Source organism: Pseudovirgaria hyperparasitica, assembly GCF_010093815.1.
Source record: "Pseudovirgaria hyperparasitica strain CBS 121739 unplaced genomic scaffold EJ05scaffold_2, whole genome shotgun sequence".
NCBI classification, from domain to species: domain Eukaryota; kingdom Fungi; phylum Ascomycota; class Dothideomycetes; order Acrospermales; family Acrospermaceae; genus Pseudovirgaria; species Pseudovirgaria hyperparasitica.
In genome coordinates, this window is record NW_022985550.1 from 374828 (window position 1) to 389032 (window position 14205).

The following is a 14205-nucleotide window of genomic DNA, read 5'->3' on the forward strand; positions in this document are numbered from 1 at the left end:
ATGATGCAGCGAAGTATGCCAGAGACGATAGATTCTCATGAACGGCAGACACGGGCTTCACGGAAGCGCCATACGTAGATAGTCAAGGGTCTCAGAAGATGGCACAATAGCAGATGAAACCAATGAAATGGCTAATCAAATCTTACACCGCCGTGCCTTCAGCTTTTTGTAGTGTTTTTAGTACCCACATGGAAGTTGAGACATATATCTCAAGACGTATATCATGTCGAACGAACCCTGCCCGAAGACAAGAACCGTTATCGATAACAACTATGTGGACCCGAACTAGTCACGTGGTGGAAATCTTGGCTCCATTAATTTTTTGGGTCCATCCGAAGAGACAGTTGCGAAAATTTAGGTGCACCTTGTTCAGCATAGCACCACTCCATTATGGCAGGAATAAAGCGAAAACAAGTTTCTGACACGCCGACCGTCATTCCGAATGAGGGCAAAGTAAAGAAGGTCAAGAAATCTACTCCTTCAGTACCTACGGCATCCGGCGTACCTGCCAAGTCCAAGCCGTCCACGGGCAAGAACACGAATTCGACGTCGAAGAAGAGGACGGCCGAGACCAAAGCCCCGGCCCCAGCATCTGAGAGCGATTCGGACGTTGATGAGCTCGAGGAGAGCGACACAAGCGAGCAAGAGAATGGGTTCTACGGCTTCTCCGCCGCAGGGCAGGGTGCCGCAGAGGAAGACTCAAGTGAGGATGACGAGGCAGATGGAGACGGTGATATAGAAATGTCTGAACCTAAGCCTAAGTCCAAGACTGGAGAGACCTCCGAGAAGGCGCGGGAGAAAAAGAGTGACAATGCTCGTGAGAGAAGCCTTTTAGCATCATAGCCTCGAAGAAATTGCTAACAAGAGAAAGTGAACCCCACGTCGTCGCGAGAGGCTCATGCGAAACAGAAAGCCGAGAAGAAAGAGCGCAAGGCTGCAAAGCCCAATGCCGACAGCATCGCCCGGGCCAAAAAGTTATGGGAACGACTACGTATAAAGTCTGCTGTGGAGCCCGAGGAACGGAAGAAGCTTGTCGAGGAGCTGTTCGACATTGTATCTGGCCGCGTCAAGGAGTTTGTCTTCAAGCACGACGCTGTGCGACCTGTTCAATGCGCGCTCAAGTATGCGAGCGCAGAACAACGATTGATGATTACAAAAGAGTTGAAGGGCGATTTCAGACATTTGGCCGAGAGCAGATATGCCAAATTTTTGATTGCAAAGCTTCTGTCGGATGGGTAAGAGGGTGTGGTTATATGAGTGTTTAATGTGCTAATATGGATTACAGAGACGACACCATTCGAGACTTGATCATTACAGACTTCTACGGCCATGTCCGTCGACTGATAAACCACCCCGAGGCTTCTTGGATTCTCGACGATGCGTACCGGGGTGCAGCAACGCGCAAACAGAAGGATGTGCTGTTACGGGAGTGGTACGGACCAGATTTTGCGCTGTTCAAGTCTGCGAACAAAGACGACCTCACGTCTAATCTTTCTAAGATTCTCGAGAGCGCACCGGAGAAGCGGAAACCTATCATGGACTACCTGCAGAAACTCATCAATCAGCTCATCCAGAAGAAGCTGGTCGGCTTCACTATGCTGCATGACGCCATGCTGCAGTACCATCTGAATTTGAAGCCGGAGAGTGAGGAAGCTACGGAGTTCTACGAACTCATCAAGGGCGATGAAGGGGGCGACTTGATCAAGAATCTGTCCTTCACCAAGTCTGGTTCGAGGCTCGTATGCCACTTGCTGGCGTACAGCGACGCCAAGGGGCGTCGAAACCTGCTCAAGCTCTTCAAGGATACAGTTGAGGCGCTTGCCTACGACAAGCACGGACATCACGTTTTGCTCACGGCGTACGAGGTCATCGACGACACAAAGACGCTGTCTAAAGCGATATTTCCAGAGCTCTTCGGGGATGGGACGAACGAAAGTGCACAGCAAGATAAGATTGTCGCATTGGTCCACGATCTGACTGGGCGCAAGTCTGTCCTGTCGCTTCTGTCCAACCACGCCAAATGGCTATATGTGCAGGATGACAAGGACATGCTTGCGGAAGTCCAAGAGATTCGCAGCAAGACATCGAAGAAAGATCCCGAGATCCGCAGGAAAGAGCTTGTTGGTTATCTTTCACCGGCTGTCATCAACACACTACAGCATCGCGCCGTTGACCTTTCAGCGACGTCATATGGGTTCCAATTCATTACAGAGGCGTTGATGGCCATCCCAAGCCCCGCAGCTGAAGCTCTTGCGGGCATAGCCGCATTGGCAGAGGGTGATCCAAAAGCTGAGAATCACATCAGTCAGTCTGCTGCCGGAGGCCGGATGCTCAAGACGCTGGTCGGCGATGGGCGTTTCAATCCGGAGACGAAGGCTCTCGTTCCGCTCGAAAGTCCCCTAGGTTTCGCAGATCTCCTGTACGCGCGCATCAAGGACCACATCGTGGACTGGGCCACGGGACCCGGGTCTTGGGTCGTGGTAGCAATGCTAGAGAACGCCAACTTCAGCCACAAGAGTGAGCTTGAAAAGACACTCAGAAAGAACAAGAAGCACCTAGACACCGCCGCGTCGTCGGAGACGGCGGAGCAGAAGGCTCGGCGGGAAGAAAAGGAGAAGATTGCGCAGGGCGACAAGGGGGCGGCGAAAGGGCAGAAGAAGAAGAAGTTGGTGCAGGCGGAAGTCAAGGTTGGGAATGCCGGGTCGAAGGCGTTGTTGGAGAAGATGTAGGGCATATGTGCATGATGCATGGTGCATGAATCAGGCGTCCAAAACGGGGCAGGCAGTGGTGGTAGGTAGTCATGAGTATCATATGCTCTTGAGTTTTTCTCTTGATTATCGTCCTGTTTCCTTTTTTGTTTTGTCATGACGTTATGTGTGACCCGTCCGTTTCTATTGACATTGTTCGACAATTCTCGTTCCCCGTGACCGCAGAATGGGATTCTTCTTATTCCTTCAAGGCACCCAATACCGAGTATCTCGAGGTCGTCTAGCCGTTTGTCGGGCAACCGAAAGGCATACAGAATCCCGTTCCCCATCAAGACACGACACACGTCGCCCCACATTTTCTCTCGCATTCACTTCACCTCGCCTCCCCTGAATCCCGAAGATTCCTTAAACGGGCGGCAAAACACACGCTATTCACCAATCTGCTATTGACGATTAACCGATTGACGACGCATTGTGTTACCTATTCCTACTCTATTCAAGCGAGGACCAGGGGGGGTCCACACATTGATTATATTCTTTCTCAATAGCCCTTTCCCCCGCCTACCTTCGTCTCTGTCAATCGCACACTTTCTGAAGAAGACAGATTTCTCCTCTTTTCGGCACTTTCGATTGTGCTATTTACTATAGACGGCTGGCTATTGTGTGATTCTCTGGGCTGGATCTGCTTAAATACCTCGTTGGCAGCGCACATTTCTGGGATTCTCCAGTCTGTCCACCTACAAGTTTCCGTCTTCCCTCTCGAGCCGCACGCTGATTTCGCCTCCAAGAAACACCATTTTTCCGACGCAGCAAGCCATACAAAACCACCTTTTCCTCCACTTCCTATCTCAAAAACGACCTCTTTCTCCCTCATCACCACCGAAACCGCAAAAATGCCACCAAACCAATCCCGCCCATCATCCCACCAAAACACCACAAGACCTGCTGGCCAGGCACCACCACCACCACCAATCCGCCCATCGGGCATCGAGTCCCCGCCAACCCTCTCCTCCCTCGCCACCGCCATCTCCTCGCTCCGCCGCGAAAACACGGAGCTGCGCAACAGGGTCGCAGCCCTATACCCCAACACCACGCACGACCTGCGGCACGCCCAGCTCAGCAACGTCGTGGCCGCCGTCCGAGCCAGCATAACGCAGCAAATCCGCATGCAGGAGGCGGCCATCTCGGCGCGGCAGCGCCGGCAGGAGGAGGCGTTCAACAGGACGATGAAGGACGTGCAGGCGCACTTCACGCGGCGGGTGGAGGGGAGTGTGCAGATGTTGGAGAGGCGGTTTGCGGAGCGGGTGGGGGACGAGTTGCGGAGTGGGCCGGGGAGACTGGCGGTTGATGAGGCGGCCACGAGGGCGGCGGAGAGGGTGTGTAGGGAGTATGGGGAGCGGGCGGAGGAGAGTGCGGGGATGTTGGCGGGGGCGGTGGAGGATGCTGTGAGCAGGGCGGTGAGGGAGGGGAGGGAGAGTGTGGAGGAGGGGTTGCGGGAGATGAAGAGGGAGGTTGGGGAGCGGATGGCGGCGGTGGAGGAGGTGCTTGCGCGGGTTGTTGCTGGGGAGGCGAGCGGGGGGGAGGGGAGTGGTGGTGGTGGTGAGGAGGAGGAGGTTGTGGAGAGGGAGGGAGAAGGGGGTGGTGAGGCGGAGGGGAGCCGGAAGAGGGCTCGTGAGGAGGAGGGAGAGGCGGAGGTGGTGGAGGAGAGGCCGGCGCCGAAAAAGGCGCGGAGGACGGCAAAGGGGCGTTCGGCGAAGGGGAAGGAGCGTGTGGAGGTGCGGAGGACGGGGCGGAAGAGGGTTGCGAGGACCTTCTATGAGCCGTGAGGGCCGGGGAGAGGGGAGGTGGAGGGGGGAGATGTCGAGTTGAAGCAGTCGTTTTTCGGATAGCCAGCACGGCGGGACCGTGTTGTCTGGTCTGGCTGGAACGACGAGATGGCGGCGAGAGTGTATTACTAGATAGGCGTTCAAAAGCGGCTTTTTCTTTTTCCAATATCAAAAAAGCGTTTGATTTCTGACTATCAAGATCAAGGTTGTTAGTAAGCTTTTCTTAGGTGCATCAGCCTCGTCATCGCCACATGGCTCAGCCACACCTCACGGACTTCCAGACAGGCCTGCCTCGTGTGGTGGAAATCTCGCCATGTGGGAAAGAAAAAAGCCCAAAAAACGTCTCTCCCCCCCAAAAACAAATCGCTCTCACAGCAACGTGTCGCTGTGGATACAAAAAGTGACAACACCACAGCCGCCGAAAAGGCTGGCGCACGAAGGTACCCGAGTACACACACACACACACAGCCCACAACATCCCACCTCCCATCCTTCAGACCCTTACCACCGGGTACGGTACGTCGACGATGATGTATGTATGTATGTATGTTGATGAGGGCATGTTATTAGCTGGCCGAACCATCTGACATCTGATTGCTGCAAAGCCAGCGGAAAGATCCATCAGCCCGTCTTAGCCCTCCTCCCATACCCTACCAATTGCACAACGCACGCACGCACGCACATATACACACAAACACGCACGCGGGCGTTTACTATTCCCGGCCGTGAAAGGGGGGGGTGGGTTTGGGAGGGACCGCCCGACCGACCAACCGACCGACCGACCGGACCCAACAGACAGGATACACCTATGACTGTTTCTGCTTCCCAAGAAAAATTTAAAAATAAAAACGAGGAGGGGGGGAATACGTAGCACGCATGATGAGTTGTCACTTCTTCCTGACCGACTGACTGTGCGCCTTTTGACTGGGCGTGGATGAGTGTTTATGTGAGGGAGGGAGCGATAGAGTGAGTGAGAGAGGGCGAGGACACCGAGGACTGCGATGGTACTTACGTCTCTCGTCTGGAAATTTGAGCAGAGAATGGAAAAACTTGGCTCTTTCGCACGCCTCTCTGTGTGTGCGTGTGTGCGTGCGGCCCCCAGTGCCTGTTAGCGAGGGCAACTTACCTACCTACCTACCAGCCCCCCCTCCCCTGCCTGGTCCTCTTCCTCCAAGGACGCCACGGACGAAAGTCTGAAGAGCGGACGGATCCAATGAGGGAGGAAGGTTGAAGGATTACATCGAGCGAGTGAGTGAGTGAGTGGGCAGGAGGACCGCAGGGAGAAGAAGTGAGTCTTCATGCGCGCGGCGCGCTATCTTGGCAACAGTCCTCTTGCATTCAGTGCTTGCTTGATTGCTTTACAAAAGACTTTTTCACAGGACGACTTTTGTTGTTTCGGTGAAGCGGACGCGTGCTGATTCGTTGCCGACGCAGCACCGGCGGACCAGACCAGGCTTGCGGCAACAAGGTGTCACCGACTTTCTTTGCTCGTCCCAGCCAAGCGCTCGGAAGAACGAAAGATCGAAAGAAAGAAAGAAAAAAAAAAAACTTGGAATGATTACTGGGATGAGAGTCTACCGTTTCGGAATCACAGCTGTGCGGTGTGAAGGCGGTGGACGTGGTGGTGGTGGTGGTGGCCAATGTTATTGCAAGGACCGCACTGTCAGATGGAAGCTGGAACGGACGGAGGAGGGCACTGGGCAGTCTGTACTCGATAGGCAGCAGCATCAACAACGAAAGGTCAGCGAAATGATGGAATAATTAATATTCGAGCGCGAGTGTGTGCGTGTGTGTGTTGTGGGCGGAGATGACGAGCGAGCCGAAATTAAAGATTCGGTATGCTTTGTGGCGGTGATGGGGACGCCGGCCAGTAGGTGGTAGTAGAGCAGTGGGAGGTAGTCAACAAGTCGTAATGTTATTATGATTATTCTTAGTGTGAGTGGTGGTGTGTTGCGGCTCGTGTGGTGCAGGCAAACGGTCTGATCTGGGAATACAAGGGGGAGGGGAGGGAGGGGGGGGGGATCCTGGTGAGTTCGCGGGAGAAGCGTCCGTGCCAGAGAATGCCTCTCTCCCTTTCTTTCCGTGTTTCCCCCCCCAAGTGCCCGTCCAGTGTTTCGGACGGAGGTTGGACGAGTCACCAGTGGTGTGGATTGGACTGATCTGAGAGAGTGGAGAGTGTCTGGATGCGTGCTGGATGGATGCTGAATGCTGCTGAAAAGACAGCTCGAATATCAATCGTCAGCCTGTGGCCACTGGTGACATGCTGCCTCTACTGGACCTGAGACCTTGAGACCTGAGACCGACCGGCGCACCCTTACCACCTTACGCCTTTGGACGAACACATTCCAATACTAATTAACTAGCTAGCTAGCAAAAGGGCAAATGGACTATATTCCCAGGGCATTGGGCGCGTGTAGCCACCACGGGCTGGACTCTGCTCAAATGGCAGCAGCACGCACAGAGTACAGTGTAGTCCAAAGGAGAAAAAAAGAGACTCTGTGTATGTGTGTGTGTGTGTTTGATGCAATGCAGCATCGAGCGGTAGGGTGCGCCACCGTGCCAGTGCCTCGGGAATAACCTAATACACTTGCAATCTGCACGAATGCCCATCTCATCAAGTGCGTGCAGCGTCGTCGTCACAGTCACACACACACACACACACACACACACACACACACATAATCAGCGGGAGCGTCGCCATGTAGATAACTTTAGATGATGATGGTTGATGATAGCAACGTGCCGGATGATGAGAGAGTGCCAGTCAGTGCTGCTCGGAGAATAACACCAGACATGTTCTATGACTGCGTCTATGGCGAAGATGAAGTCCTCCATGTTCCATGTGCAAGAGCAGTAATCGGCGAAATGAAGGGCAAATATCAAAAAGTCAAGTTGGGCATCGAAGCATCCAAGCATCCCAAGCGCGGACTCATACGTGAATAGAGCAGATTAGCAGGAGGATTACCAATCCCTGGGTAGACGTGAGTCGCCCTCCTCGACACGACTGTGACTCTCGAGCCTTATATTCTCCTTCGACGAAACGCAGGGAGAGGGCAAAGCTTAAATGTGCATCAATCGTACGTGTGTGTGTGTGTTTGCCTACGAGGTTAAGCAGCGCGTGCAGCCCTGCGCCGGACGTGTAGAGCTAAACTGTCCGTCCAGTTTCATGAGTTGGTGACTACTACGTACGGCAAGGCTGAAGCACGACGGACTGGAGGCTCCATCTGTGTGTGTAGTGTAGTGTTGCTTGCTTGCGTGTGCGTGTTTGCTTTGCCTTCAGAGGAGGCTGGAGGGAGTAGGGAATAATTAATTAGGGAGTAAAGTAATACCCAGGTCCAGGCTCACTCGGTCGTATTTTATGATTTCATCAGAGACAACAGAGCCCTGTCACTCTCGCATAAGCCGTCCAACGCTCTGTGTCATCATGGAACATCATCACTGTTGGGGCCTGGAGTGTCGTCGTCGTCGTCGTCGTTGTCGTTGTCGTAGCAGTAGTAGTGGCAGTTCGACTGCAGACAGCCGCAGTCACGAGTCGTCACTATGTCATTCATTCAGTATCACGAAGACTGGGAAAGAAAGGCAAAAAGAGAGTGTAATTAATCAATGATAATGTTATAATTATTCTTATTCTTATTCCTATTATTACCATTACTGCGACCGGGACGGGGACGGGTCGACAGGTTCCACCGCCGCCCAGCACTCAACCAACTTTCTTCCCTTGCCTTGGCTGCCGCGCGAAGTTGTCTAAGCCACAAAACCCACTACGATCCACTTCCCTCTCCCCTAACTCTCCTTCATCATCACACATACCCCCCCCCCTCCCTCTTCGCCATCTCCCACGGCCGGGCGCTGGCTCTCTCGCAAGTTTATGAGCGACAGGGGTCGTTTAGGAGTCGTCGATTAGTCGATTCCACTCGATACCCCCCGACCTGCTGCAACTACTTCTAGGCCTGTCCGCCCATTCTCAGCACGTCTCTGGTGCTTTTCCCCTACCAAGCCTTTTTGCTATTCACACACTGTGTGTAAAAACTATTCCAACATTCCACCACTTCTTCTCAATTATCAATCAGGATCTCTCCTCTTCGAGATCCTTTGTTCCAGCATCTTCTAGCCGGATCCAGCAACACATAGCCAATGTCGAGAGCAGGACTGCCAACCACCTCCCTCCTCTTCTCCACTCGTCCTCCACACAACAACAGGAACAACGACATCTTCTGCGACACAAGATACATTCAAGATTTTGGCCAGCATTCGCCACGGTGAGGTGACGGGCTTATAACTCGCTCCTCTCACGCCTCCCAAACAAATCCTATTCCTCCGACCGACCATACTCTTTCATCTTTTTTCGAGAAAAAAAAGACGCGCGCTCGTTAAAAGCGCACATTGTTTGCATCCATGTATGCGACACCGCAGTATCCACCGGGCTACACCCACTACGACTACTACCGAACCCCTCCAGTGTCGCCGTCGCCAAACCCTCAATACTACTCCCCGCGATACTCGACCCACAATGCCTCCCCGTCCCCGCGAGCCTCTCCCTCCGTAAAGGGCCACAGCCGACGCGCGAGCCACCACGACCCTCCACAATACACGGCCTATGCCTCACCTCGTCCATCTTACTATGGTCGGTATGCCTCGCCGCAACATCAGGCATACTACGCGTCGCACAATACCACGTCGCGACGCGAATCCGACTATGTAAGTAACGATCATTTCTACCGCTCAAAGGCACGGCGCTACACCGGTACGGACGCATATCCAGACCGCGACGCCCGTACTTCACACTACGCCGGCCGGACGTATGTTGTCTTTGACGACAGCGACGACTATCCGTACGACCACAACAGCCGCACGCCACCTCCTCCCTACGAGGAATATTATCACCATTACCGCTATGCGCAGCCCGCTGATCATTCTCATCGCGATCAGGTCCCCGTATACACAGGTACAGATAGTGTGCCCCAGCAGCCCCCGCGTGCTCGACGACACTCCAACAACACCACCACCCGTCCCACACAACCGCAGCCAAAGTCAAAGCACCCACCCAAGCCCTCGCACCCCGCTGCCACCGAAGAAGACGCCCGCCGCGCACAGATACCTGCTGGCTACAACACCAAGAACTGGGACCCCGCCGAAGAGCCCATCCTCCTTCTCGGCAGTGTCTTTGACGCCAACAGTCTCGGTCGGTGGATTTACGACTGGACTGCCTTTGTCCACCCGCGCGCCTCCCCCCTTGCCGAGATGGCCGGCGACCTGTGGATCCTCCTCATCAAGCTGGCCGGCAACGTCAAGCGCGCCGAGGAAGTCAGCCCGCTCGTCCGGTGCAAAGAGTCGCGCGAGATTGTCGAGGACTTTCTCGAGTCCGGCGAGCGGCTGTGGACCCGGTTCGGCAAGCTGCTAAAGGTGTGCGAGGAGTACATGTGGAAGCCTTCAAAAGACGGCAAGTCAGGGCGGGCGGAGAAGCCGGCCGTCATGGGCCGCGACAGCGGTGTCGAGTTTGTCGACAGCATGTTTGGCCGTGACCGCGAGCTGGAGCGCACGGAGAAGCTGATGACGGCGATGCGACTGTGGGACATTCGCTTCGAGGCCAACTGCAAGGACATCCTGAAGCACCCCGACCTTTGAAGGATGACTTTGTCCGTCTGTCTTGTGCTCTCTCTCTACGGGATATTAACTGGGTTTTTCCTATATGATTCTGCTGTTTATCTGCTTTCGCGCACGATATACCCATTTCCTTTTTATCTCCATATATTGTAATATACCAACCAACCATCCATCCAACCCTCCATCTATCCCACTTCTCCTTCCCTCCTTCCTGTCTCAGTCTCTTGGTTTTTCTTTCCCTTGTCGGACGCGAACAAAAAAGAGTTTCGGGGAGGGGTCTGGGCCTGTACAACTAGAACATGGTGCATTTTCCAACGGCGCTGCTTTTACTCAACGCTTGTTTCCTTTTCTTCGTCTTTTTCTTTTTCCGGTCGGTCTTGGCTAGCTTTGTTGGTGTGAGTTCCGCATTTACACCCCGGGGGCTGCTTGGGGGGGTTTTTTTTGGGGGGGGGATGGGAGGGGATACCCAAAAGAAAAAAGTTTCATCGATTTATACCATGGATCAGTCTTTTTTTGGCGGGGGATTTGAGGGGCTTTAACTAGAGGCGGGGAGGAAACAGGAATTGGAATCGTGCGAACGAATGACTTGGATTGACTGAAGCGAGACGTATGTTTCTTTTTTTTAGTAGTAGTAGATTTTTAGATGTTTAGATTTGTGGTTTGGGAGGGGATGATGGGAAGGGGGAAGGCCGCGCGAGCGGTAGTAGTTTTAGTTTGAGATATGCTGTTATAGTTTATACCCCTTTTTAATGCTTGTGTTTGGTTTGGGATTTTGTTGTTGGTTTTGGGGTTTGTGTTTGTGTGTTTGTGTATTAGTGTGTGTATCGTCTATCTACATCCATCCAGAGACACCGGACTAGTTGCAGTTGCATGCCCTGAGCGTACACATACATACACATACAGAGACAGAGACAGATACACATACACATACACCCGTCCGTCCCGTCGCCACCATCATCGCCACCCGTTGTGGCGCTGCACAGACAATATATGCTCGTATGAACATCTGCGGGATCCATTCCAGACTGTACTGTACTGTACTGTACCGTACCGTACTGCAGGACACGATATACCAGACGCGCCGGACCTCGTACCGTGGCGAATATGTATGTATGCATGTCACGTCGCGTTGTGTCGACGGCTTGCGGTGGTATCTTGTGCTGTGTTTGATGTCCGGTGTATGGGTTTGTATGGGTTTGTATGGGTTTGTATGTATGTATGTGTTTGTATGTATGTATTTGTGCTTTTGCTGCGTGCGTGCGTGCGTGTGTGCGTGCGTGTGTGCGTGCATGCAGTATATATGTGTAGTATATGTATATGTACATGTACAGTGGTATATACTAGATCCGAAGATTGGACTGGACTGGCCTGGGCTGGACTAATTAGGCTTGTTATGTGTGTATGTATGTACCGTTGCTAGGATGTGCAAGGATGCACTTGTACTTGGTGTATGGGAGATGGATGTGGGTACTCGGGTGAGTGAGTGACTGACTGACATGTACGGTCTGCTTTGAGGGCAGTACGTGAAGTTTGCATGTATGTATGTATGTATGTATGTATGTATGTATACATGATACGCGAGTCATGGACGAGTCATGGACGAGTCATGTACGAGTCATGGACGCGAGTATGTAGTGCTCGTCGTGTTTGATGCCTTGGATAGACTGGACTGGATGGGGATAGGAGAGGTCTGGAGGGCGCGATACTGATATCGATACTGTGAATATACATATACGTCTATCGAGTCCATTCACTAATTACTCATGATCTTCTGCGATTTCGAGTTGGACTTGACTTCAGAAGCGGGAGAATGGAGTATGGCTGGCGTATATATCAGTACTGTAGGCACCTAATACGAATACCGTCTACCGGTCGGCAAGTATTAGGTAGGAGGTAATTGATATAAGCATAAACACGCCCCCCCTTAGCCTTGGGATGACTCACTTCTCTCACTTCGCTCTCGCCAACCACGCCTCACGTCTGATGCCCGTGGTGGTGGTGGTGGTGGTGGTGGTCAGCGTCAGACATGGCAACAGCAATCTAAGTCATCTATTAAGAGTCATAAATTAGTGGTTAGTTAGTTAAAGGGGGGGTGGGCTGCCCTCGAATGGAATGCATAGCAAGGTTAGGCAATGGATGGATGGATGGATGGATGAATGGGATGAAATGGGCAGCATCGCGTAATGGATTAATTAACGCTGACACGACAGTCATCGTTGTTCTCCTCACATCAGCGTGGCCTGGGTCGGCATATACATTCAGCATACAGCATACAGCATACCTCGCGTGGGGAGGATGGCACTCACTTGTTAATCATCTCATACACCATCCCATACACCATCTCATCCCCTTACACACATCTATCTCATCTCATCTCATCTCATCCCATCCCTCCCTCCCCTACAAAACTCCCCTTAGCCCACCTATCCAGTCGAGCCGATCCCAGCCCAGTCCATCCCCGCGCCGCAGCACAACATGGATGCCACCTAATTACCTCCTCCCCTTACGTGCTAATTACCCACTGTACTGTACCGTAGTAAGCAACGCTGCAGCCAACCTCAGGCTGAACCTATCTTAGCCTCCTGCACGTCGTTCTTTTTATACTACGCGCTTTGCTTGCTCGTCGATGTTTGCTGTCGTACTGTGCGCGCTTGACTGCTTGATTGATTGCCTTGCTTTTGGGTTGGGAATGGTTTGCCTGGATTTAGGATGGTTTGCTTTGTCCTGCCCTGCATTAGTTTGCTTCTTCGCCTTACTTTACTTTGCTGCGAGGGAAGGCGAAGAGGGACGGGGATGGTGAGGGTGAGAGGAAGGTATGTGCTTATGACGTTCCGCGATGAGCCATGTAGATGTCCCGTTATCGGATGTACAAGACGACAGAAAGGAAAAGTAAGGCAGAAGCAAGGCAGAAGCAAGGCAGAAAAACAAACCCTCCAACGACAAAAACAACAAATCAGCCAAAAACAAACAAATAAAAGCCAATAGCAAAACAACGATCAGATAGCAATAATCAAAAACGAAACAATCGGATAATACGCCAAACGTAGATCGCAGATCGTCAAAAACGTAGAAACGCGCAACAAAAAGCCATGATGAAAACCCCCCAAACAAAAAACACCCGGAACTCCTAACATAATCACCGTCGAAACGTCCCGCTAACACCACCAAGGAGGAAAAATCATATAGATCTACTTCTACACCTGCATCGACGCACCAACACCTACATAATACAAAAACCAAGCCAACGAAATGTCCGAAAACACCATCTCCAGCACCCGCAGCCGTCGACCCTGCCTGCCCTGCGCTACGCATCGTTCGCATTTAACAGTTAGTTAGTTCTCTGCGTTCGTTCTTGCATCGGCAGGATTCTCATCCGTCCCGCCCTGCCTGCCTACCTAGGTGTTTCGCACGTTTCTACTGCAACTCTGCTGCTGTGTAATCAAGATTCATCCGTCCCCTGTTGGGTGTGTCTGTCCTCATTGGGTGTGACTGCGCTGCACAGCGGGGGCCTGTGGCAGCTAAACTTAGGCTGTAGTGGGCTTAGACTTAGACCTTAGGCTAAGATGTGCGTTTGCAGTGGGTTTTTGCGATATGCTGTGCTTTGCAAAGCAAACACGGGGGAGGATCTGATGTCTGGGCTTGGTGCTGGTGTTGGGGGGTATGGGAATGGTGGACTTGGGTGTTGTTTTATATACGTGATTTGAGAAGGTGGTTTGGTGTAGCAGTCGCAGTGGACGTGGGTTGTGGTGGGTGATGCTGTGTATTAGTGAGGCCGTATGTGCGGAGCAGCGAGCGCGGTGGATTATGATAGCTCTACAGGAAAGGTGACATTTCGTTGTCAGTTGTTAGGCTGCTGTTCTGCTGCTACCTGTCTGGGATATCTAGATATTATACTTATAGCTATTCTTCGATGTTATATATAGATGTATACAGGATGCGGTAGGCTATGTATACATTGACTTGTATACGTTCATAAACTCCAAGCTTTTCTCTTCCAGGTCGCTAGTATTAATACCCTCTCCTCACGCTATCATTAGCTACGTGATAATATAGTAATCTTAATCCCT

General features: G+C 52.4%; 5 protein-coding genes across 5 annotated transcripts; 4 read left to right on the top strand and 1 right to left on the bottom strand.

The window, feature by feature from the left end:
- Positions 1-390: 390 nt before the first annotated feature.
- Positions 391-2729, top strand: EJ05DRAFT_496540 (ARM repeat-containing protein; the record flags this gene model as incomplete). Its single annotated transcript, XM_033746409.1, has 3 exons — positions 391-817; positions 872-1235; positions 1286-2729. 3 exons carry the CDS (start codon positions 391-393, stop codon positions 2727-2729), a joined length of 2235 nt encoding a protein of 744 aa, XP_033604088.1.
- An 872-nt stretch (positions 2730-3601) lies between these two features.
- Positions 3602-4534, top strand: EJ05DRAFT_482491 (uncharacterized protein; the record flags this gene model as incomplete). Its single annotated transcript, XM_033745171.1, has 1 exon — positions 3602-4534. The coding sequence occupies one exon, from the start codon at positions 3602-3604 to the stop codon at positions 4532-4534; it is 933 nt and encodes a 310-aa protein (XP_033604089.1).
- Positions 4535-8929: 4395 nt separating this feature from the next.
- Positions 8930-10159, top strand: EJ05DRAFT_482492 (uncharacterized protein; the record flags this gene model as incomplete). The annotated part of the gene is made up of 2 exons (XM_033745172.1): positions 8930-9232; positions 9263-10159. The coding sequence occupies 2 exons, from the start codon at positions 8930-8932 to the stop codon at positions 10157-10159; spliced, it is 1200 nt and encodes a 399-aa protein (XP_033604090.1).
- A 1936-nt stretch (positions 10160-12095) lies between these two features.
- Positions 12096-12805, top strand: EJ05DRAFT_179375 (uncharacterized protein). Its single transcript, XM_033739576.1, has one exon. It carries the CDS (start codon positions 12246-12248, stop codon positions 12714-12716), a length of 471 nt encoding a protein of 156 aa, XP_033604091.1. The 5' UTR covers positions 12096-12245; the 3' UTR covers positions 12717-12805.
- Positions 12551-13459, bottom strand: EJ05DRAFT_472613 (uncharacterized protein). The gene has a single exon (XM_033743219.1). The coding sequence runs from the start codon at positions 13448-13450 to the stop codon at positions 12896-12898; it is 555 nt and encodes a 184-aa protein (XP_033604092.1). The 5' UTR covers positions 13451-13459; the 3' UTR covers positions 12551-12895.
- Between the last annotated feature and the right edge of the window lie 746 nt (positions 13460-14205).